This window comes from Mustela nivalis (assembly GCF_964662115.1).
Source record: "Mustela nivalis genome assembly, chromosome: 13".
Taxonomy (NCBI): domain Eukaryota; kingdom Metazoa; phylum Chordata; class Mammalia; order Carnivora; family Mustelidae; genus Mustela; species Mustela nivalis.
The window spans coordinates 19,713,431-19,739,841 of record NC_139032.1 but is presented as its reverse complement, the minus strand read 5'-3'; the positions used below and the strand labels follow the sequence as shown (position 1 = coordinate 19,739,841).

General features: G+C 41.4%; 1 protein-coding gene across 13 annotated transcripts in view; it reads right to left on the bottom strand.

The window, feature by feature from the left end:
- Window positions 1-26,411, bottom strand: part of TLE4 (TLE family member 4, transcriptional corepressor) — a 143,298-nt gene that overhangs the window by 103,436 nt on the left and 13,451 nt on the right. For 10 of the 13 annotated variants that reach the window (XM_082694472.1, XM_082694473.1, XM_082694480.1 and 7 more), the window contains exon 5: window positions 2,987-3,049. The exons of the other annotated variants lie outside the window; for them this stretch is intronic. In XM_082694472.1, the coding sequence (XP_082550598.1) occupies window positions 2,987-3,049 (63 nt within the window). The remainder of the gene's footprint in view (window positions 1-2,986; window positions 3,050-26,411) is intronic. 13 annotated transcript variants of the gene reach the window in all.

Sequence of the window (26,411 nt, the reverse complement as noted above, 5' to 3'; positions counted from 1 at the left end):
CTGCGATCCAACTGTGCATCGGGCTCTCAGCTCAGCAGGGAGCCGGCTTTCCCTTCTCTGCCTGCATCTCTGCCTACTTGTGATCTCTGTCTATCAAAATAAATAAATAAAATCTTTAAAAAAAATAAAAAGAAAGAAAGAAAAAGAATTTTATGTGATACTTGCTTTGACGACAAAAGTTGGCAATTACCTTTGTCTAACGCCTGGGACTTCTGCAGTAGTAAGTGCAACAGACACATCATTAAAATATACATTGGCTATAATTCTAAAAACTGTTTTTGTGAAATCTACCAGGAAAATGTCTTTTCCTCTTATTGTTTCCTGCAATACAGACATTCTTTAAGTACTTATGAACCACAATTACACAACTTATTTCCAAAAAAAGTCTGGCACTTAAAACTAAATTTATTTAATAGTTGTCATTCAGCATTGCATGTGTAATTTTTTAAATTTTAAGAAATGTGGTATACTAACCACAAGCAGTATTTTAAGCAGGTACGTTAACAAGCACACGAAGGCTAAATTTAAAACGGGCTTCTAAAGGTATGTACCTCTGTTCCCGTCAAATTCCCGAAAAAACCCCCTCCAACCACTGTCCTGTACCTTATATGTACTAGTCTTCAGGGAATGTTCTCCTTTTTTCTAAATACAATCATTTCATTTTTAAATAAAAACGTTCTAAAATAAATTCTAATGCCACAGCTGCCGTTTTGGCAGTGAGACTGTCACACAGAGAGCCGGTGTTAAAAGATCAGATTAAGAGCCTTCAGTCCTGGCACCGAGTGACGCTCGCAGCCATGCAAGAGTGATTTTCCATGCCTCTGAAGAGACAGGAAATAGAATTCATCTTCCTCTAATAACCTGCCTCCTTCCCTCCCTCCAGATTACGGTCCATCTGGCCTCAGGACAGAAGCGACAAGTCTGATGCTCACAGAATGCCCAGAAGATGAAACGAGGTGGGCAATGTTCAGAGACAAAACCTCAGAGAGGCCTGGGTTGGACAGGAACAAACATGTCTGTGGCCCACACATTAAAAGAGACACGCACACCTTCAGAAACTGAAAAAAGAAGAGCCAATTAAATCCAAAGCAGAAGAAAAGACATACACAGATTTAGGAGTTAGAGAACTATGACACAGGTCATTCGTTACACACAAATCAAGGATTTTAACCAAGAAATGTCAAAAGTATTGGGAAAATAAACAGTAAGTGGTGAGATCATGATGCTGTCTTCCCAGCCTCAAGCAGAGAGGAGTTGCAAGTATCTCCCTGTGGCTTTCCTCTGTGGGGTACAACTACTTCCTTAGCCAATTCATTCCAGTCCGGTCTTGCTCGGCACCACTACCATTACACATTCTCCTCCTAATGGGCCTCCTAGCACAAACAACACAACTCAGGTGGGAAAACAACCTATTTGCAGATCAGCTCCACCACCACCCCCAAGACCTCCTTCCCCTTTGGCATATAACCCCACAGATTCTGCAAAAATGCCATAGGCATAAGATCTACCAGTGATTACAGATGGGGGGGTCTATGCTTACAAAGGCCTCAAGTGTCATACCCCCCCAGGGATAGTTCAAACTCTTCCCTCCACCTGGGGTGTAACACCTCACACGGTTACAGCTCTGTGGGTTGCACACACATTCTCCCCATCCTCCAGCTCCATAAAGCAGAGCAGCTTCAACTAAGAGACACACTGGTCTGCCTTGGGCAAGCTAGGCCAGGCTTCCTAAAGAAATGCAAACAGGCCTCTTAACTCCACCCAATCTAGTCACAAGCAAATCCTGAGCAGAAATAGGCAAATGCGGATATAGTGGGTAGTGGTTTTGTGGTCACAGCTAAAGGAAAAGAAAGACAATTCCTCCATTGTTGTTTGTGGTCCAGAAGAACATTTGAATTAAGGATGTTAACTCAGATCCATGGTTCGTGAACATGAGTACTCTGTGGGATATTTACCTGATGAAAGGTACCCATGGTTACTGAGATCCAACCGAATTCAAACCAAGTAAGAATTTACATAGGAATTCACATGATCTATAATACACACCCATGCTCAAACACCCGCTGCAGGCTCACATCAGTACATGCCCACGGGCAGGCAGGCAGATGGGCAGCTCTCCTGGAAAGCAACGCCACAACGTACCTACAGAAGTGGAGGGTAGGAGGAAAGTGCCGCGGTGCCTTCTAGCCCACAGCACAAAGCTCGGTGGCCGAGACACACCTTTTCACAGGTGCTCTTACCTGAGCAAATGACGGATTCAGTAATCCAGAAGCACTTCCACCTAAACTTTGCCTACCAAAAGCAAGCAAGCAAACAAAAAGAGGCCAGAAAAGTCACAAGGACGCCACCATCCCCGAGAAATGCACCTTCTCATTCCAACATGAGCATATCTGCAGACAGCGTGTGCTTCCACGGCTGGTGAGCGAGAGAGGCACAAAGTCTGGGGTACTCAGAGCGCCGAGCCCACAGAGTCCATCCTGCCTATCTTTTTCCAAGTGCAGACACAGTATTAAGATTTCATCAGGTAGTAGGTAACTTTTTTAAAGCAGCTAGCCAAAAGTTACCTTAGTCCGTTTACTATATAAAGCACTTTCTATGGATGTGTCTTTATGGCAACTCTTAATGCCCAGTGACCAAAGCGTGTAACAAACCCTTCTGGGCAACATTTCAATCCACCCTATGAGAGGCCATTATGGAAAACAGTCATAATTCTGAGCAACAACAATACATCATCCAATAACAGCAAGATATTTTAACAATTGAATTTTGCTTCACACGTTAGAAAATGTTCCATTATATGAACACAATTATACTCCACTGAATGTTAATAAGGTGTAGAAGTTGGAATGTGAACACTGTATCTTAGAAATGTGCCATACAAACACCAAGAGACTGACATGGCCAAAGAGTCAGTTCCACAATCCCTCTTCTGCAAAACCACTAAAATGGCACCTTCTAGCCCAGTGTCTCAAACCAACTGCCTTACCTCTTGGGACAGGAAGGGAATGACTTGCGCACAGATAGCATTCAGCCTCTTGACAATCTCTGCCTGCATTTAAAAAAAAAAAAAAAAAAGGAAAGGAAAGCAATAAAGAGAACAGTCAGCTGGTTACAAATTCCCAAAATATTAACAGGATGATATTAAAACACACTTTATATTCTGGCTGGCGTACTTCCTAAGGAAGAGGAGAACTCTCATCAGCAAGCCCATTAAAAGGAGGCAGTGACAACAGTGCCACATTAATAGCACAATTTATTAACCGGCATTCATCTTAAAAAGTCAACCTTCAAGCACCAGGACAACATAAAAAAGGAATTTAATTTTCATGACTGGAAGTCAGTTTTCAAAAGCCTTCAACAGGACCCTTGTTCATTCTAATATGGTTTTTCGTTTTAACAGTAAAGATACATTCATCCTACCATCCCAGTTTCTCTCAGCAACTCATTGGATTTCTTCATTTGTGGCCTTTGCTAAAGCCCCCAACTTCCCAAAAGAAGAACACCCAACCAACACAGGTAAGATGATTAACTGAGATCCTGAAGTTATAAATTGATAGGGAACAGCATGTTTTCTTCAATCATGAAAATTTCCAAAATGTGTCCCACCAGGGTTTTCACTGTGCAGAGGCAGACCATGGTAAAATTTCCCTACACTTAGCAGAAAGGGATTTGTATATATACAGAAACTAACCTTGGGAACATTACTTATTCTTGAACTACAGATCTGCAAAGTCTCAGCAACATCAGATAATACAGAATTTATTCCCTAATAATTTCTGTTAAGTATAGAAATTTTCTATCAATAGGATGCTACAGTGAGTGAAAGAAAGAAAGTTAGAAGAAATTTAGAAAGAAAGAGAAAGAAAAAGAAAAAGAGAAAAAGAAAAAGAAAGAAAGAAGTGCTACCCACTAACTTAAGTGGGTAGGAGAAGAATCAATGAAACAAGATGGGATTGGGAGGGAGACAAACCATATGTGACTCTTAATCTCACAAAACAAACTGAGGGTTGCTGGGGGGAGGGGGTTTGGGAGAAGGGGGTGGGGTTATGGACATTGGGGAGGGTATGTGCTTTGGTGAGTGCTGTGAAGTGTGTAAACCTGGTGATTCACAGACCTGTACCCCTGGGGATAAAAATATATGTTTATAAAAAATAAAAAATTAAAAAAAAAAAAATCTACTCAGAGCTTCACTGGTGATCATCTTAATTTGTATTACCTGACTGCTCCTTATATACTTCAGGATGGGGACATGTAAACACATGGTTTTTTTGATACACATACATGCAAAATAGCTTATATTTTAAATGATGGGATGGGTTGAAGGACAGGCAAGAAGTGTTGAGAGGCAGAAAATGTAAAGCAATTACTTTTCCTGAGACATTCTTAAAATAAATTCCATCCAGGGTCAGTTTCTCATTTTATAAGAGGACAAAAATGCTCTTTTTCTTGCTAAGTCATTACCAGAATGACAGCGACACTACACTCTCCTCATGCAATCTAGGTTTCCTTCTTTCATCAGCCACCCTTTTGACTTTGCGGCTATGCAATCTTTTAAATGCCAGCACCTTAAAAACTTCGCCAGCCAAGAGAAAACACAAATTCACCGTGAAGGAAGTTTCAAACCCAGGCCTTCCTTCCCAGCCTGTCCTAACAGGATGGACAAAAACCCAGCACCAGTAACACAGCAGTGAATAAGGACCCAACTGTGCTGACCTGATTTAATTTACTGCACTGGCCCCACGGAGCATTTAGCTATCCTTTAAGAATGCTTAAACCACCATGAAAAGCTGCAGTGGGAATCACCTAACCACTCTCCACCTGGGCGGACATACCACAGTGGTTATGGGTGAAATTCCAGTGTGAGCCGAGAAAATAGAGTAGCATTCACCAGACCGAAAGCACTGCATCTCAAAGGCATTTGGTTGTTAAGCTTTTTGTAGGGAGAGATGGAGGGGGAGAGAATAAAAGATAATGAGACACTTTGGGGCAGACCAAACTGATGATTCTAATGCTTAGAACCATCTGCCAAGCATATTTTCCTCATTATGTTGTTTACATAAATAAAATAGTCCCTTGCTAGGAGGGTTTAAAAATGTGTGGGCACATAAGAAAACTGAGTTCTTTAGTTTGCCTACATAATCTAGGCAATAAAAACTACTCTAAGGAAACTTACTCATCGGGCAAAATAAAGACCAAGAGGTATTTATTTGGCCTCTTCAATTTTGGACCTAGGCTATTTTAAGTCTGAGCAACTGTGGGAAAAAAAAAAAGTAATAATAAATCTGCATTTTCTTAAAAATAAATGTAGAAAAGTAGAAAAGTTGATTTATTTATTCACGTATATTAACACATGTAACAGAGAAAAGGGAAGGGTCTTGCAAACTTTTTCTTTATAGGTCTCCTTTTGTTTAAAAGACTTCTTAATTTCTTTAAGTTGTCATGCCAATGGATTTTTCATGGTCAGGCTAATTGGCGGCAGGGGGGTGGATGTGTGTGTGATTTCATAAAATTAAGCAGGTCATTCCTCACTTTGAAAGCTAAAGTTGCCTCGGAAACACTGCTGCTTCCATGGTCAACTAATTTTGCCTCTTTTGTCCCATAGGACCCAGCTTTAGGGAGGCATCATTTATTTACAGGCCTTTCCACTGGGCTTCAGTGATCAGCCAATAATACTGTGGACACACACTTCTAATGGCCTATGTTTTGAAACTGAGTCTAATCTAATGGCGTGGGGCCCAAACTCCTTTTCCAGCACAGCCATTAAAGGATGTAGGTTATTGCTGTTGTCACCATTGATATTTGTCATTGTAATGTAATTAGGGCCCTAAAATGATGCATTACAGCCCTTGGCACAGCTTCTATTAAAATCTTTTCTTCTGCTCACTGAACTGCGACCTGCTTTCTGATGAATAACAGACAGACAGCTTTAGGGTAAGGAGCAGATTCATCAAAGAAGTATTTTTCAGCTTTGGGGAAAGAGAGGGGGCAAAAAAAAGGCAACCTAGGAGGAAAAGCACTAGGGGAAGAAAAGCCACAATACACATTTGAATTTCATCTGACCACTTGAAATTCTGATTGCGTCTGATGAATCTTGCTTAGACAATATATTCCCAGTCTTCGAATCACATGGTTAATCAGGGCTCTAATCTGCTATCCATCAGCCTATGCCAGCGCTGTAGCTTCCAATCAAATTTATAGGTGATGTGGCTCATGCATCCCTGAACAACTACGTTCACAGAGAGCCCATTTAAACAGGCCAAGATTCTGAAATACTGCTGTTAGGGCTGCTGATGTTATTGTGGTATTCGAGGCCTTACAGACGCAACTAGACTTTTGTCTTTAGATGCCCACGATATTCCAAAATAGCATTAACGGCCCCAATAAAAGGACAATTGTTCATGCCAAATCGTAACAAAGTAATTTGTTTTTAGAGCTGCCGTTTGTTGAACCCATTAACAATTTTTGATATTTCGATTGTCTTCCTCTACCCATGAAGACAGTCATTTAAAAATAAGTTTCAAAAATAGTATTTTCCTACCCTCATTTCACCAATACTCTATTTCCTCCTCCTGTAATTTCCCACCTTTATGCCACCTCCCGATGAAAAGAACCAGTAAGTGACCATCCCTACACATACATACATACACACACACACACACACACACCCAAACTGTGCAAAATACTTTAGAAAAAGGCAGTCTATGAAAACACCTTGGCTATGCACTCAACATTTGGCACCGGAATGCTGAGAGGCTAACACCTCCAAAACGGAGACGTCCAGTGGCCTAACCAATTGGTAATGGAACACAAAAACACAAGGAAGAAGTTTTCACCACTTTTTTCTTCATACTCCTAAACTCAAGATCTATTAAAAAATGCTTTAACTCCCTTGCATCATGGCAAAGCAACATCATGCACTGAAAAGAATGCCACAATTCAACCATTAGATTAAAAAAGTAACAAATACTGAAGAACACAATATCAAATACATATTTTCTTTATCACATAACAAATTACATTAGTCATTTAAGTAAGACAAAAACCTGGTTAAGCCTACACTTGAATTAAATTACATCCCCTCAAATAGTTGTAATATAATAAAAACCTAATTTTTATTTAGATTACTTCCGCCTATGATTTCCTTAAAAAAATTAAACAAATTTTATTTTTATGACATAATAAACTTGAGAGAAAGCACAGATAACTTTATTTTAGTAATCAAAGAGATGTATCAAAAGCAATTATTGGTTTAAAAAATATTTCTTGGAGTTTTAGTCTCTCATCAAAACAGGAGCAACCTACTACACAATATTGTTGAACTAAAACAGAAAAACAAATTAGGACACCATTTTAGCAGCCAACCAGAAAACAACAACAACAAAACACAAACAATTATAGTTTCAGAAAAACATTCTTGAATAACATTTCACAATTAATTTGCTTTCTGCAGCAGTTTCTTTGCCAAAAACGGTTTTAAGAGAGACTCTATCTTATTAAGCATTTATCAAGAACATACATTCAATTATATAAAACACTTCAAAAAGGTGAAGAGAAATTTCTCCTTACTCTACCTGAAATCCTTTTTGGAATAAGTACAAATAAATTCTGCAACTCTCGCCCCCACCCTTCTTTTACCTCTACACAACCAAAGACTGTAATTTTTTATTTCAATCAAAGATAAATTATCTTCATTTGTTCACTGATCCGTTCCAAATTTTCTAAGAAATGGCCTAGTTTCTGGAACTGATCCTGCTTGTTCCTAGATTAAAAGTCAAGAGGACTAATGAGAAATTCTTTCCGACTTCTTAAAAATCCAGGCTCAACCTAAGGAGTAATATTCAAGTAGTAATATTCCTTGAAACTGACAACTCAGTTTTTATCTTGTCATCAAAATTCAACTTTACTACAATTCCCACTATAATGGACAAAACTAATTTTTGTATTAAAAAAATTTTTAAAAAGCCAAACTGGAATAAGGCATAGAGATTTAGATGAAAGGTACAGTCAGCATTGCTGGCAAGCTGGTAAACCAGATGCCTACGTTTTATTTTAGTTCAGGTACTTATTTTGCACAAAATATTTTATATTGCTTAATAAAGCAATAAATGAAGTGATAACATTGTGAGAATCAATTTAATAAAACATCTATCAGTTTCCATAAGGGACTTAATTCAAACAACTAAGACTTTTTTGTGGGTGGGGGGGCAAGTGTTAAGACTTTTAAAAGCTCTCATCATCCCACTTCCCTCTAATAAGAAAGAGGTACCACCTAGGAATACTCAGTCTTACCTTGAACGATATGAACCAATTTTTAGTCAGCACCCCAATCCCACCTCCTTTAGGGAGTTGAACTAAAGCAATGATTCTATCAACAGTAACACCTCAAAGCAATGTCAATCTGTTTTGTGTTTTGAACTCCTATCTATGCTGATTTACTGAGTGCAAAGTATGCCATTCAGTACCCAGTCCGGGGGCGCCTGAGTGGCTCAGTGGGTTAAAGCCTCTGCCTTCGGCTCAGGTCATGATCCCAGGGTCCTGGGATCAAGCCCCAAGTTGGGCTCTCTGCTCAGCAGGGAGCCTGCTTCCCCCACCCCTCTCTCTGCCTGCCTCTCTGCCTGCTTGTGATCTGTCAAATAAATAAAATCTTAAAAAAAAAAAAAAAAAAAAAAGGAAAGAAAAAGTACCCAGTCTGTAGTTCAGTTCACTGCAGACCCTGAAGCATACCATTTGTTTGTCCTAAAGAAATATACAGCTGCTACTATTTATGATGCTAGCGCAAGAGTACACGGGGCAATGCCCTTCCTGAAGAGTATCACAATGTATCTACATTTCATTGAACTATTCCAATCCATCCCCACCGTAAAGCTGCATTTTACTGATGCATTTTTGCCACAATTAGAAAAAAGTGCCCTTTCCTCTCATCTCTTGAGCTCTCTAAGGTCTTTAAGGGAAATCCCCGACAGATGCCTATTATCCTTACCGTATTTTCCAAGCTCTGGTTATTGTGTTTAAAAACAGCTCTAAATGTTGAGAGTGATATATTATCAAGGTTAAGAATGACGATCATTGTGCCAGACATCCAATTACTCCCACAAGGTCAAATCATTTCAGTTTTCAAGTCTGAGAAACACTGTAACCAATGTTATCATGATTATACTCCGCTCAACTAGAGGGGAGTGGCAGGGAAAATGAGGGGAAAAGATGGGAGGGAAAAGTGGGATGTCAGGAGTAGGGAAAGAAAATGACTTTCTCTGGTGAGCGTGAGGTCAGCTTTCGCCCAACAAGGTTGAGCTGGTCAGAGAACCTGATTACTCTGAGTCCTAAGACCCCCATGCAAACGCTCATTTCCTCAGGCCAGTGTGCCACACAGCAAGGCCTGCTAGCTGTCTGATTTCTCTGCTCTCTCCCGGTCTCTGAATCCATCCATCAATCTCTCCAGCTGTTTTCACCTTACTCTTTCCTACTGACGTAAGTGTACAGGTGCCTTGGGATGCTGACTAACAATTAAGCATTTTCATCCTTAGCAATAGTAGAGGGAGCAAATATTCATCACCCACAGCAGGTGATGATCATCTACCTTAATTTTTCCCAACATGATCTATGTGATTAAACTATATATAAGAAATACCTAAAGACAGAGGAACTCTGGAAATTTGGAAAAAAACAGTAAGACAAATAAAAATACAAATGGTCCTTAAGCTCATCAAGGAAACCTACCTCCAAGTAAAGCAATAAACCGCCTTCTTTACACTGACAGCCATGCTCTATTTTTCAGTCTATCCTCTTACTTCAGGCTAAAGACTTCCTTTCCTTGTCTGTTTTTCTCTTCTCTCTATTTTCTGGAAAGCCTATGTCTCTATCCACATTCCTCAGCATTTCCTTTTCTCTTGTCCTTTCAATTCTAGCAAGGCCTCCCCTTGGCCTCTACCAAAGGTTTCCCCTTCCCCGTCACAATAGTATAAAATTTCAAGTCTTCAAAGTCATCACTGTCAAGATATCCTTCATCCCCTCAAACGGTTTTCTCACTCGGATAAGTAGCCAGCGCCTATCAAAACCAAAGTCAGGCTCCTCTTCTGCTTGAACTCGTGCTGCTCTGCCAAATGCTCCCACTACCAACCGGGTCCAGGCAGAGCAGGCAAGTGACTCTGTGGGTCCCCACCTGGCCTCGAGCAGAAAGGGGAAAGCATCCCACAAATGGGGGTGAATAAAGAATGAAAGGATGAGGGAGAGTCCCTGTGCCTGATCGTCCCAAGGTTCGCTGCTTACTCACTCCACTCGCCATCCTGTGACTCCTTCTCCCAGTCACTCTCTGGCCTCATACAGTCCTTTCTCCACGGTGTCTGTAATGTCTGAAAGCATCTCACATGCTTCTGTTTACATGAATGAGAATAGTGCTTCTCAAACTTGAATGTGCGAACTAATCACCCAGGAATCTTGCTAAAATCTCTACCTAACGTGGGGCCCAAAGATCTTAGCTTCTAACAAGATGCCATGGGTCTACAGACAGCAACCCGGGTAGCAAGGTTCTATAGAATGCAGGCTCAGTGAAGGCAAAGATCTCTGTCTACAGAACCCCCCCACCCCGTATGGTAAGTAGAAGATGCTCAAAAACACTTGTTGAATGAAGAGAAGCAACTGCAGTTCACTTAGGTGGTAGGAGTCTCCCAAAATCTTTTGCAAGCACGCTAAAATTGTTTGGGAAGACTTAGAGCACTTCAACCGTAAAGGAATATTCATTTGGAAGACCTGCTTATACTCTGACTTGGTTTGTTTACCTTCCCAAGGCACATCTTTTCTGGCATTTAGGATGCCATGCTGCTCAAAAAGAATAATAAGTAATCACAGGGGGAACAAAAGGAAATGCAAATTCACTCTGGACAATTCCTGACTGCTAAGTAAATGACCACAACTTCCATTCTGAAACCTTGGCAGGACATGTGTTTTAAAAGATTGTTTAGAAATAGGATAAAAGGAGATGCCACTCCACCTCCCTCCTTAGGTTAATCACACCAGACGGCTGATATCCTCCCCACCAGAACTGGGGTATTTGTAAGAGCGCACAACGGGGAACGCCTCATATGCTGCATCAAGGTAAATCTCCACGAGGGTATCTCCAGAGTAAAGCGGGGTGATGCACCTCACAGCCCAAGGAAGGGCCCGGCCCGAGCCATGCACTGGCATCCACGCTCTCACCAGAAGTACAAAGAGCAGTTCCTGGTAATTCGAGGTATAGTGGGTCACACAGGAACCACCACACGTGCAGGGCAGTTCCCCGTGCCAATCCCACTCAGAACTTGAGACAGTCAGGAGCCAGGCTTCAGGAGCCAGGGACACAGAGGCCGCATGAGGACTCCTACAGAGAACAGGCCATTCCATTCCCTGCCAAACAAAGGCCAGAAACTGCTGGGATCCATGCGCAGATTCAAATATGCAAATCCCCTCCCTGCCACCCCGAACAAACCTGTTTGAATACTCTCACTGTAGGGGGATGTTTTTCCACAGAACGTACTAATTCCTGACGGGTTTTGTGTGTTTTTGTCCTTGGTGCAGCAGCATATCCCACACAGACGTCCGCCATCACTCAAGGATGCCTCACCCAAACTCATCATGATCCACAGAGGTGGGACTCCCTCAGGCTGGGAGAAGCCACCTGTAACAGGCTGGTTCAGAAATTAAAAAAGAAAAAAGAGGTCCCACACCACCGTCCCACACCTCTTTATAATCAGAAAAATAGCATTATCTCGACAGTCAGGCTCGTATCTACTTTTGCTTTTGCTTTTTTTAATATTCTACGAGATAGGTTGAGAAAATTAAATGTTTAAGAAACTACTATCATCCCCTTTTGTTCCTGTACTTCTAGATATCGTTCAAATGTATTTCAAGCTGCTTTTAATTAAATTGTGCAGGCAGTTTAAATATTTAAATGTGTACCTTAGAAGAAGCCCAAACCACAAGTGTATGGCTGCCTTTCTGTCCACTCAACAAATATTTATTAAGCACCTACTATTTGCCAGGCCTACTTTAGGTGCTGAGACACAAGGGTGAACAAGACAGAGAAGTCCCTGCTGTCGTGGAGTGCACACTGCAGGGGTGGGAGCCAGAAGAGGACAGACAGGTCGATGCAGAGGAATTTCAGATGTGGGAAGTGCTTCAGAAGGTAAAATGGGGGTTCTGAGAGAGAGGGCTAAGGCAGGGCATGGGCCTGATTTGGAAGAGGTGATTAAAGAAGAGCACATATAGAACTGACTTAAAAGCTGAGATAAGGCTGGAAGCAGCGTTTATTTTGCAGATGTTGTTAACAAGTATTTATACACATAAAGGGCTCCCTGACCAGATGACCTCCCCGGGCTTAAATAGAGTTAAGCAGGTTCCTTTGCTGTTGGACACCTGAGACCTTTCATTCGATAGCGCTAGTTACAAATATGTGGAAAGGCGCACAGAAAAGGCGGTACCAATCCAGCTTGACTGCGGAACCCTTTCTGCTCAAAGCTCTTGGAGCAGATCACACTTTGTGGCCAACGCTGAGCTGGTCAATGGTTTCCAGGCCTGGCTTTACACCAGCACCACCGGTGGATCTTTTCACAAACACCAATGCCCAGGCCGCACCACAGACCGATGAACTCACTCCTGGAGGGCAGAACCCATGCCTCAGTGTATTATTTTAAAGCTCCCTAGGTGATTCTAATGGCAGAATTGAAAACCATTAGCTCGAGTACAGGACGTGTGCAATAAAAAAGGGAGTGGAAAATGAGGACAGAAAGGTCTCCCAGGGTCAGTCTGTGCAAGGTCCTGAGTGCCGCACCGAAGAGCCTGAACTTTATGTGCAAGGCAGAAAGGACCCATCGAGGACGATTCCTAGGAAAGCTATGATAAATACCAGACAGGAGGTCAAGACACTCTGGCACATTTTGGACCTCCACCCCCTTCTTGATAATATCTGAATGGTGGTGAAGAGATTTATAACCATGAAACATACCACAAAAGGAAAGATGGAGGATGGAAGATAACTTCAGAATAGGAACAGTATGAAATCCCACAGCGCTACGAACTTGGGGAATTCAACAAGACGTTTTCAGATACCAGCTCATTCACTCACTCCTACTCTAAGCAAGCAGCTATGATGGGAACGGCAGTGAATGCAGGATTGATCTGGACTCTGAAGTGTTTATAATCTAGTACAAAGACCGAAGGCAAATAAACACAGTAACAGACAGCATATGGGGCCTAGGTGGTACACAGAAGAGCCCTAGAAATGGGGCTGAGGGTGGATGAAACCCCTTCCGGCTGAAGTCTTTCCCGAGGCTTTGGGGAGGTGCATGTGAGCCATATGAAGTCCACAGTTTCCAATAATGGTCTCCTATTCTGCCAGGCACTGTGTCATAGTCTGAGAAACGGAGTAGCAGAACAACACAGGATTTATAGAGCCCATAATCTAGCAAAGGAAACAGACACGGGAAAAAAGATACAAAATGCATGGTATTTAAAATGCTTAACAGAGGACTCCGGTTCCCTGAGTAACTGAGGGTGAAGTGAATCTTACAGACAAAGGAGAGAGGAGCAGGGAAAAGGGCATGAACATTCCAAAACGGATCAGACTGCTGCATCAACATGCGACATTCATATTCAACCAAAAGGACAGGTGAAAGAAAGGTACTGGTATTATCTCCACTCAGGCTGGACCACTGGGAAAGTCATCTTAAACGTGGAAGGCGGCTAAATGTGCCAATCGTGGTCACGAGCACGGTCATCATCCCAATGCTCATGGAATTTCCCCCGTAGCAGGTATTTCGCCTCAGTGCAGAACAATTCTATGAGAATTACTCTGCCCTCATTTTACAGATAAAGCCAAAGAAGAACCTGGGTTAAGTAATTCACCACGCTCAGACAGCTGGAGAAATAAATAGATGCGGGAGTAACTGGGAGTAGATTCCGAGAGACCAGATAGAGACCAGCTAGACGACTGACTGGGTGTGGCTAATGAGCAAGAAGGAAAGGCAATCATCACCTGCCTCCAGGTCTCCGGCCTGGGAAACTGGGTGGATGGGTCTGGCATTTCCTGAGATAGAGATCACTGGACCACAAGCAGGCTTGCGGGGGATGATGTCATCTGGGGACACTGAGAGTTTAAGTACTTTTGAGGCACTGAATGGAAATGAGGACTCGGTTTCATAGGACAGTCCCAGAGGAGAGATGCAGGCTCTAGAAAAAATTTGGGATCCATCTATCAAACGGAGCAGACAAGGTCACCATCAAGGTAAAGGGTAAAAATAAGCAGAGAAGCGAAGAGAGCCATGATGGGAATTCTGGCTGGACTTTCAGGAGGGGAGAAGGACCCCTAAGGAATGAACCAATGTGGACAAATACCAAAGTGTTCCCTGTGCGCCCCTAAGCCCACGTAAGGCTTGGTGACGGAGGGGGCAAGCAAAGGAGATACTCTGCGCAGGGAAAACCAGCAGCATGTTGTGACCTCCCTAAAATCTGAAGATGAGAAGTAAGGAACCCATGATCCCAACATGTAAAACCTGGGTATGGTGCTACCAATCATTAGGATAGGGAAGTCACATGGTTAGTTAGGTGGTTAGTTTCAAGGTGTGTTGTGGAGGGCAGTTACGTAAGGCAAAGGGAAAAAGCTGAACGCAGATGATGAAACATTCCAGAAAGCACACCAGACACTGAGAATGATACAACTGCGGAGTGCCAAATCCCAGGATGACTCTATTTACTAGTCCAGCTGAACCATGACTTTAAGCAAACCCCTAAATGATTTGGGACTCCATATCTACACCCGTGAAATGGGAAGAATACTAGCTGTCCCATATGTGCTTGGCAGAACTATTTATGAGGATACACTTATGAATGAAATCCCTCAAGGTAAGTAGTTATGTTCTAAGACAGAACTGAGATTAGATAGTGCTACAAATTGAGTAGCTGTATTGTTAGGTATCGATTCAAGCTTAGGCTCTTCCTGTCTCTCAATTAAGAAGGCATCCCTCACTAATTTATATTACACCAGGGAAGGGCTGCACATCTAAAGGGGATGGGGTGGGGGGAACGTGGGAGACTCGTTGGCACAGTGATAACAGAGGACAGTGCTTCCTGACTGGGAAGAGGAACGAGTCACAAGCCCAGCCCCAGAAAATGTGCTGTTTCTCCATTTTCTTGCACTATGACCCAGAAAAGACATTCTAGTATTTACGTTTTGCCACTGGCAAAGGATCTCTCTTCCTCTCTTCTCGGTAAACAGATACTTGCCCTGGATGCAGTAAATTTTATACACAGTATTAAAGAGTATAGAACAGCGGGCTGTGGGGAGAGGAGGAGAGGTGGAGGGGAAGTCACGCTTAATTTCAAAGCTTCTTGTAATTTAAGACTACAGAAAACAGTTATAGGAGGCTTACAGAAATGCGTTCTTTCCACCGGAGATAGACGATGAAAAGGAAAAACACAAATTCTAAGACAAGAATTCAAGAAGTACTCCAGAAGAATTTAAATGAGTTTTGCACTAACCAGTGCACAAACTGCAGTGACTCTGAAGAGTTTCCCACTTGTGAATCTGTGTCAAGTGCCTTGACTTAACTTATTGTTTTGCACATTCCCTACGACCGAGAACTTGTTTTTACCTTTAACCTAACTTGCCTCTAAGTTTACTTTTTTATCTTTCAGGTTACACCTTCATTTATGAACCTCTATTTGTCTATTCCTAACTAATACAACAACCCTGATAAACCGCCTGATTACATATTCTGCAGCAGGGCTACTGAAGGGCGGCCAATCCTCAAACTGTTGGCCAGCAGCAAAAAGACAACGGTCGTGTGCCAGAGTTAAATCAACTACTGTTCAGTTCAGCTAGGTAGGGTTTTTTTTTTGTTCTTTGGTTTTGTTTTTCAACAATGAAGACATCTGCAATGAAGAAACGGGTGTGATTTACAGTCTGGTGGAAGCTCCTTATTGTTAACGCCCACCTACGCCAAATCACTCGCAGACCTGCTCCAGTCCGCAGACCACACTGAGTAACACTACTCTAAACCAACACTCCCACATTGCAAACTGTAATTTCTTATTGCCTGGGACTTTAGGAAAGGTGGTAAGTATATTCCTTCCCAGGCAACAGAATTCTGTAACGCAGCACTAATAAATGCAGCGTTCTCTGATCCCTGCCTGCTTTACACGTAGAAGCTAAGTGGCCACAGTTGTACTTAACCGCTTAAGGGCAGCTGAAGGCCTAAAACTCAGGTCTGCAGACACCTCAGACCTCAGCAGGGCCCTCCCAGCGGATCCCGCTGCCTGCCAGTCTGATGCCATGCTACAGCAAACAAAAGGAAAGGACTACAATTATGAACAGTGCTTTTTTATTTCTAAATGATAGGGTTAGAGAAGAGCATGGCCAATGTAACCAACCGCTCAAGGATGTTTGTGTTTCTTCCACAACAAAATATACCTCAAAATTGGGAGTTCTTAAAACTTGCTTAAAACTTAGGCTTAATAAATTTTCTGCATCAAATGTGCTCACGTGAGAAATCAAGTTAGAACAAAATGTACTACTTCATGATTTTTTTTTCCCCCTCATTTACCTAAAATACTGCTTAGGAACTAAGAGGTCAATCTGGGCAGGGTAGCCACTGGAGGATGGGAAGAAAGGAGACAGAATCTGAAAGCGTAAGCACCTGTTACAGTGGGTTCTCAGTGAGCAGAGGAGGGACAACTGGAAAGTGGCCCCCTTCTCCATAACAATGTACCAAGCTCACCAGCCCCCCAGCCGGCACGCAGTCAGGCTGCCTGAAGCAAGGTGCTATTAAAACTACTTCGCTTGGCTGAACTGTTCCAGAGATGCAGGTCTGGAATCTAAGCAAGGGAAGGTTATACAGATACCACACTACCTATCAATCCTGACATCCTAACCCGGGGGTGTGATTCGTGCAGCACACAGACTCCCCCATGTACTATACAGACTACTATATCACGGCAATAAGTAATGACAAAGAAATGGAAGAAACTGTAAAGATTTTATGGCTCCCTGCTACTGCACACGCGGTCAGTGGACCAGCACCGTCAGCATCACCTGGACATCATCTCGCAGGCACCACTCCAACCCTGCTGAAAGAGCACTGGATTCTAACAGGATCCCCGGTAAATGATTTGTATGCACACAGAAGTCTGAGAAGCACTGCTTTAATTCACCGGTTCTTGACCCTGCTGCACATCAGAATCACCCTGGAGCGTTTAGGAAAATGCCCATGCTCAAGTCCCAGGTTCTGGGGCTCGGGCACCAGCATTTTATGAAACAGATTGATCTGGTCCTATCCCCTCATTTTCTAGTTACACATGAGAACTCGGGGATGTTAAATAATTTACCAAGATCACAGGGAGCTAGTGGCTAAATTAAAAGCACATCCTGAAGACAAATTTACAATTGTGTTGCCCACAAAAGACATAAACCATAAAGTTACCAATAAATCAAAATTAATTTTAAAGATCTAAGGTTTCATTTTACTACACAAATACTTTTTGTACTTTTGTACTTTTAAAAGAAATAAAACATATACGTGTCTATTTTTGTATTACCCTTTGAACCTTGACCAGTACTTTCGAGGAGGGGTAGGCAGACATAATTTTGCATCAGCCATAGTGCAAACGGTGGAGAGACAGTAAGGCCTGAGCCTTGGCCTTCTGCCTAGGTCGGCAGTTAGCTCAGAGTGGAAGGATCATGGATGATTCTTCTTCCTAATACTACCTTTTTAGCAAAACAAACAAACAAACAAAAAAAAACAACAAAAAACCCAACAACAAAAAAAAACAACCAAGCATTTCAAAACCACTTTTAAAGATCACAATTTCAATTTAAAAGTCCAGGGCACCTAGGTGGCTCTGTCCTTAAGCCTCTGCCTTCAACTCAGGTCATGATCCCGGGGTCCTTGGATGAAGTCCTACATGGGGCTCCCTGCTCAGCGGGGAGCCTGCTTCTCCCTCTCTCTCTGCCTGCCTCTCTGCCTACTTGTGATCTCTCTCTGTCAAATAAATAAATAAAAATCTTTGGTGGGGGGAAAAAAAAGTCCAAAATCAAGGACAATCACTGTGTTCTGATTATAGACTTTTCCAAAAGCACAGAATTGGCACCCAGCACATCTGAGACAAGAAACTTTTGCCACAACTGCTGACCTTTCTGCTGGTCGATGATTATGTCAGTACATTTAAATCACCCATAAATTAGCACTAGATACATGGAGGTGTGGTGGGAGGTGTGGGTGGAGTGAAGGAAATTAAAAGCTGTGGTCAGACTTAAAAAAAAAAAAAAAAAAAAAAAATACCCCGGAAAGCAACGTTATGTTTCTGACAGTTGAAAACAGACTGCATGACAGACAGCAAAACCACATTTCCGCATGTGTTTTTTTTTTTTCTTTTTGGAATGGATCTGTGGTTTTATGCCACCAAGCAATATTTTGGTTTACCAAAATGTACTCTATGGCCTTTTTAATTTCATGTTTACTTAACTTTCCTTACTATCATTGCTGTTCTCATTCCACTACAGCAGTTTAAGACAAGTGTCTAAAGGGGGGAAGATTAAAATATAGAATATGCCACATTAGGGAAAAAAGAAGAAAATTAACTGCATATATAATTTGCATTGACTGAAGCATTCATTGCAATTTCAGTATTTAGATCATACATAATGAACAATGGGGAAAATTATTTGTTTTGAAATACAGTAGTTTCTCAAAACAATTACAGACTCAGACTCATGTTTACACAAAATTTCTTAACACAAAAAGGATATGGAATCACTGACCTAACACAGTCATTGGCCAAATGGTATAAAAGTAAAAAAAAAAAAAAAAAAAGAATGGAGCAAAGTTTCCACAGCTGATGAATAATTTAGAGAATCTGTACCTATTTTTAATGTTAAAAAACTTCAAAAAGGAAAAAGTCAAAAATCAGATAATTTGCAAACTCCCACTATTCTATCTATATAAAGGTAATGGCAGTAATCGAGCAAAAATGATGAAGAGAAACACTCTCTCGATACACTAACACAAAGGTCACACGCCTTCTTTAAAATTAAGGGAAGTTCCTAAATCCACTGTCTGCAAAGAGCTGCCTGGCAAAGTCCATCCTCGCCCGGGTAGAGAATAAAGGCACAAATACAGGTCTTACGTAAAAGAATCCTTGAGGCTCTTGGCAGGAGTATAGATTTGGCAGGAGATGAAGGGAAGATATGGATATGAGGGCAAGAAAAAAGGAGAAGCAACACATTTACTTTTCTTTCCTCCTCTTCCTTCTATCACTCCCTCCTCCCTAGGTAGCTCATGGCCAGCATAATCGAGAGCAAGTTCCCCCTTCCAAGGTTTCCTTTTCTATCAGCAGTACGAGGATTCTGCCAGGCTACAGGGGTCAATGTCTTAGGAACTCTCCCCTATGCATTTACACACTCCTCATCCAATGAATGCTGGATCATTTGGGTTCCTCCTTGTGAGTCCCACATGCCTCCTCAACCCTGTCCCTCTCCAGTCCTGTCTCTCTTCACCCAGATCATTTCAGCCAACATTCACTGAACATCTGCTGTCATGGCCCATGCTAGCTGCTGAGAATAAGGCAACTGCAAAGCAGACATGTCCTTGCCCTACCGTCTGATTAATCTTCTTGCTCTCCTTCAATAGTCCACATACTATACTAGCATTCAAGGCCTTCTATAAATGAATCCCAAACCTGCCTTCCCCACTCACCATCCTTTCCCCATCCCGATCAAGCTGTAAATGCTAACAAGAGCCTGAATATACACAGCTCTTACCCATCTATGTGGCTCTCACTTGGAATTATCCCCTTTCCTTTATTCCCAAGTGACCCCCTCCTCTTGATGGCCCACTAAAATGCCCCTGCATCTACCTTGGGAATAGCATCCTTAATCCCCTCCGGACTCCCTATCCCCTAGGTCACAGTGCCATCCACACACAATGCCTTGTTTTGTTTACATTGGTCCAAATCTCATAAAACGACTAGAATTCCACAAAGGCAAGCCTATCACCTCTTCTAATTTCCTAGACCTCAAAGTGTGCCCTACAGGTAGTGTGAGAGCAATCAGCATTTGCTTGAAGAAGAATTCAAAGCCATCTCCGCCTCAGCCTTACATCAGAGGTCTCCCGCACCACCTTCTCTTCACCAAGGAACTCTCTCAATGTAGGAAGACTAAAACAACCTCAGGTTTAGGTATTATAATCTTCTGGATCACTGTAGGTCCCGTATTAGATACTTCATTTTGAGAAGCTAAGTATTTCCATCTTACATAGATAGTTTTGGGGTGAGCATCAAACAAACGTGGCAAAAGCATGCCCCAAACTGGACAATTAAATACAGAGTTTTAGTACACTTCACTTTACTGTGCTTCACAGATATGCATTTTTTTTGTAAGTTGAGAGTTTGTGGCAATCCAACATCAAGAAAATCTATCAGCACCATTTTCCAACAGCATTTGCTCATTTTACATCTCTGCGTCCCATTTTGGTAATTCTCCCAATATTTCACACCTTTTCATTATTATCCTATTATGGTGATCTATGATCAGTGATTACGACTTGCTGAAAGCTCAGATGATGGCTAACATTTTTTTAGCAAGAGTGTTTTTTAATGTGCATTTTTTTAAGCATTTTTTAAATGCTACTGCACACTTTTAGTAGACTACAGTATAGTGTAAACATAATTTTTATAGGCACTGGGAAACCAAAAAATTCATCTGACTTGGCTTATTTCAATATTTGCTTTATTGTGATGGTCTGGAACCAAATCTGCCAGTACCTCCAAGATATTCCTGAATCAAGGAAAAGATGCAGGATGATTTATCAATCTAAGCATGCGATGCTGGCATGAATACCATCTCACAACCCAAATGCAACAAAGATCTTACCAGAATTTTCTCCATACGGATGCAAAATTGATGCAAAACATCCTGAATTCTTGCTTAGATTATAAGAAAATCCTATCAGTTTTGCTTAGAATCTGGTTAAAATTGGTCCAAACTTCGAGCCATCTTCCTCGGCCAACCACATCAAGCATTTGGAAACAACTAGCCATATTAAAAAGTCAGGTTTTTGTACATAAATGTACTATGCCTGAACTAGCCTCTCCTAAATCTGCCACCTCATAAATGTAAGGAAAGACTCGCAAGGAAGCCGAGCTGCCAAACTGTCACCTCCACATTCCTGGAACCTACATAAAGGTGAAAGCCTAAGAAGGGCATTCTGGAATTTTGCAGGACACAATTTCTCCATTAAGAAGCCCAAACGAACATTCTGTCCAAGTTAGCCAAAAAAATAGTCAAGCAAGTAACTGTGGAATTGCCACCATGTTTTTTATTGGCCACTTTAGGTCAACTGTAATATTTTTTGAGGTTAACCAACATGGATGTACTTTGAGGTAATAAGCCACTCTCCAAAACAATTCTATATCCCAAAAAATCAAAAGCTTTTAAAACAGTCACCCACATTCATAGTACAGCTCAATGGAATATACAGGAGGGAAAAAGTAAGTCCAAGCAAAACTCAGGTTCACGAATCAGTGCCCATGCATTCAAATATAAAATAAATCCATGTTCTAGACCCACAGACTACTGAGAAAACTCAGAGTCAGGGTTCCATTTTGTTTATTACAATGTGACCAGGACTAGACAAAGACAAGCACAATGCCCTTTGACCTCAGCAAGAGACCAAGTGAAAAGATAGAACTGCCCTGATCCCTCAACTGGGGCAGATCAGGCCAAGGTATGATGTTCAGATCTCAAGTGGTCCTGTCTATCATATACATCTTGGTACTAACCAGGTGAATGTCCATGACAACGGCTGAAATGACCAACTATGTTCAGCATGGACAAATGAAGGCTGATGAAGGACCAACTGTTCCCTACAAGAGAACTAAGACTAATTCTGGGACCTTCTATGAGTAGTCAGGACAAACAGGCCCCACTTAAGGCCAAGAAAACTTCCACCAGTCCAATAGTTTCAATGAAAAAAATCTCCCTTCAGAAATGAAGAAAGGAAGAAAGGAAGGAAGGAAATGAGGCAGGAAGGGAGGCAGGAAGGGAAGAAGAGGAAGGAAGGAAGGAGAAAGGAAAGGAAGAAGGGAGGGAGGGAAGAAAGGGAGAAATGATTGCAGGAGACCATGGAATATCCCCATTTAGAGCTTGGAATAACCCACTACCACCAACCTCACTCTTCCTAGCATTACCAGAAAACCTAAAAAGACAACCATGACTTGACATGTTCTCTCAAATTGACAGAATTAACTAGAGAAGCCAGGTAAGGTTGACTCTTGGCCTCTACAAATTCCACATCAGTAGCACCTCCAAGTTGTGACAACCAGACACTGCCAAAATGGTCCTTGGGAGAAAGCAATTGGCCCAGTTAGAGAGCACTGCTCTAGAAGTAGTTCTCAAACTCTTTCATCTGGGTCCTGGCTTCCTCACTGGATCAGTGAATGCTTACGGACTCCTTTTCCATAGAAAAGGGCATACAATTTTGCAAAGAAGTCAAGGACCATGTTCAAGGATCCTTTAAAACCCAGCCAATGATCCTCATCCCATTTTTACTCCTAAGCAGGCAGTTTTTTAGTTCTCTGGACACTCTCATGTGGTTAAAAAAGGTACTATCCTGTTCTAGAGATTTCCTAGTCAGAAGTACAAAAATACCCATTGGCTGTGGTCATCAGACCAGGAGCCAGCAATGAATATCTTCAATAAAGATGAACCTAACTGGTTCATTAACTCAGTGCACTTGTTGATTTGAAAAAAAAAAAAAAATAGTATTTTTTCTTCAACCTGAGTAACTAAACCAAATGAAGGTCTTATGCAGGGCCCTGTAGCCTCAGCTGATAAACTACCCCCAATCCACGTTTCTACTCAACAGTTACAGTAGTAGAAAGTCCCGAAGCAAACAAAAACAAAAAGGAATTGTTTTGTACATTAGAAACTCAATCTGGAGACCACAGGTATTATTACTCATTACAAGTGTTCCTTCCACTGCATATTGCTGAAGAAGCGTAGAGCCAGACCTGGACTGCCCATGGAAAGAAAGCAGGGCTGAAGCCACACTGCCCATGGAGGGGACAGCAGCTGGCAGAAAACGTGGCTTTGGTTAATCAGGAGCCTGCTTTGCCCCAACACCACACTTTCCAACACGGACTAGGGGGCAAAGAACTGACTGATCTGAGAATTCAAAAGACACTTTTCTGATACAAATACATACCCCAAAAAACTCACTATTATTTTTAACACTTAAGCTCCCTGTGTACAGAACGTAGCAGCAGACTAGTACCAACGTACATTTTAAAAATAAAAACAAAACAAAAAAATCTTACCATATTAAAATGGTCACTTGGGAGGCAGGTATCACCACTGGTTCAAGAACAAAGACTCCAAAGCCAGACTGCCCAGGCTTAAATTCCCACTCTGCAACATACTAAACCCTGGCAAATTTCTTAGCTGCTCTTGAAGTTAGTTTCTTCTAACATGGTGAGGACAACCAGATCCCTTCTCCTCAAGGATTATCCATTAAACAAATTAACACATCTGAAAGACTTTCTGCATCACCTGGTACACAGGAAGTGCTTAATAAATATTAACTTATTATTATCATCAAACTTGCCATACACATATAGGAAAAATCTGTAACTCCATCTAGTCACTGATGAGCTCTTAGCCTAGAGAAGGACTTGCAAGACACAGCCGTAGCTATGGAAAAAAACAACAGAGAACATGGTTCTAGATTGTAAAATACTGGCAACACTGGGATTTTTCTATTAGCTGCTCCAATAGTCTAATACTTCTCTCAGTCAGGTATGTGCATATATATATGCAATATATACATAATTTCCTGTCACATAAAATTGATTCTAAACCCCAACTTAAATGGCACATCTCTAAAGTGAAACAATGAAATTAAAAATGAACCTTTTGCTAATGCTGGTGATTTTTAAATCATACGATGTTAGAGGTAAAAGACACCTTAGAAATAAACCATCGTCTGGTAATTAATCCAAATCCTAAATTTTAAAATAGCCCATCACCAACTCCAGGACCTATGGCAAAACTGCAAAGAGAACACCTAACTCCTTATTGCCTATTTAGGCCTTTTTTTTGCTCAGCACAAAGCGGAGAAAGTCCTAATAGCTCAGAAACAAAACTTACACATAGGTGGTTGACATAGGTAGAAAGGCAATGAAATGGAAAATGATACCCTTCCTTTAGTTATTCCAGCATGCACACATTCATTTCTTCTACTATGTTCCAGGAACTGTTTTAGGTGCTTAGAGGTACAGAAGTAACAAAACACATTCTTCCTTTTCGGAGCTTATGCCTTAGAACAGGACACTTTACTATGTTTTTGATTCATCAACTCAAAACGGCCAAGATTAACCATCGTCCCCTTTTATTTGCTTATGATTAACTTACCATAAACCAAGCTGTGAAGTGCAAACCCTCCCCCAAATAAAAGATCCCGGATAGGACAATGCAAGACACCCAAGGACTAAAGATCTCAAGTTCACTGTAAGCCAGTTTACAGACATGTTTTACACTGAGTGCCCCAAGGTAAACCTCGGCTAAAGAAGCTGACATCTACTATGGATTCCGGAGGGGTAACAAATCCCAGGAGCTAATTACGTAATAGTTAACAAATGACTATATACCCCCTAACACACTGGTAGAAAATTATTGGATCCCAATATAAATTATACATTTCACAAGTTGTATGGTTAAGTTTTCTAATACATATGCCAAAATAAAGGTATAAAAGCAGATGACTTTAGAGGCGCCTGGGTAGTTTAAAGCCTCTGCCTTGGGCTCGGGTCATGATCCCAGGGATGTGGGATCGAGCCCCGCATCAGGCTCTCTGCTGGGCGGGGAGCCTGCTTCCTCCTCTCTCTCTCTGCCTACTTGTGATCTCTGTCAAATAAGTAAATAAAAAAAATAATAAAAATAAATCTTTAAAAACAGATGACCTTAAAGAAATACTGGTATAACATATTTTTATATCCCCTGTCATAGTGATATTACATAAATCAGTGAATTCTGAACCATCTACCAGTTAACTATGGGATTTAATCATTTAACATCTATATCTTATTTTATTCCTCCCCAAGATAGGGAAAATACTTTAGCAACATTATTGTGACTTAAATAATGGATGAGAAAGTAAGCACCTTGCAAAATACAAAGTACCATATAAACTTAAATATCCATTTCTACTCCTAACTTCATTAGGTTTATTTTGGACTGAAAGCAAGCAAGCAAACAAGCAACCTTTGAGAAGAGTTGTTTAGGGAAACTTCCTAAGACTAAAAAAAATGATAGTAAGCCTCAATTTCTAGTCAGCTGGTCACAGAAAATAACCAAAACCAAAGGGCCATTTTAGACCACAGCAGCTAACAGGGATCTCGATGTTCATTTATACCCTAATTGAAACTGAGAAAAGTATAGTGCTGAGAAGTTCAAATACTCAGCAGTATCACAAAGCTGGTCACTAGCAAGGCCAGAACTAGAGTCGGAATCCCTGGATTCAGTCAAGTATTTGAGGGGAAACAGTAGGGTATATGTTGGTAGTAGAGTATCCCAAACATAGCATTTGGAACATGGCAGAAATATCTACTATACCAATAATCTAAAAACAGAATCAAACCAAGGACCTGTTTCATGATGTTATTTAATTTCTGTATCTCAGCCTCCTCTTCATAGAGAAAATGGAAATAATTATATACTATAATCTCGTAAGGTTATTGTGAGATTAAGTGAACTACCACCCTCATGATAAGCTCTCTAAAAATCACTGTTATGATGATTACTTAAAAATATGTAAAATACTTAAAAACAGTATTTTTATGATGATTACATAAAAATACTGTAATGATGATTACTTTTTCGTTAACACTATACCATCTCCACTAATAAAAAACTAAGAGGTCTTTAAAGTTCCTTGTTCCTTGAAAAGTACTAGACACCTGCACTTCTATGATCTGGAAGGTTGTCAGCTAAGCACATGACAGTGTGTCAAGATCAGGCTCTCCCCACACTCACTCAAACCACATGTGCGCAGACTTATTAGCAGTGAAAGAATTCTTCAGATAAACAGTGACTAGTGATATAGTGGTGTTCAAACTGAATTTTAAATTCTGTTAGGACGCGTTCATGTTTTCATCTTTAAAAAGGCAGATTCCAGGGACGTCTGGGTGGCTCAGTTGGTCAAGCAGCTGACTTTGACTCAGGTATTGATCCCAGCATACTAGGATTGAGTCCCACATCGGGCTCCTTGCTCGGCAGGGCACCTGCTTCTCCCTCTGCCTCTGCCTGCCACTCTGACTGCTTTTGCTCACTCTCTTCTCTCTCTCTCTCTGGCAAATAAATAAATACAATCTTAAAAAAAAAAAAAAAAAAGGCA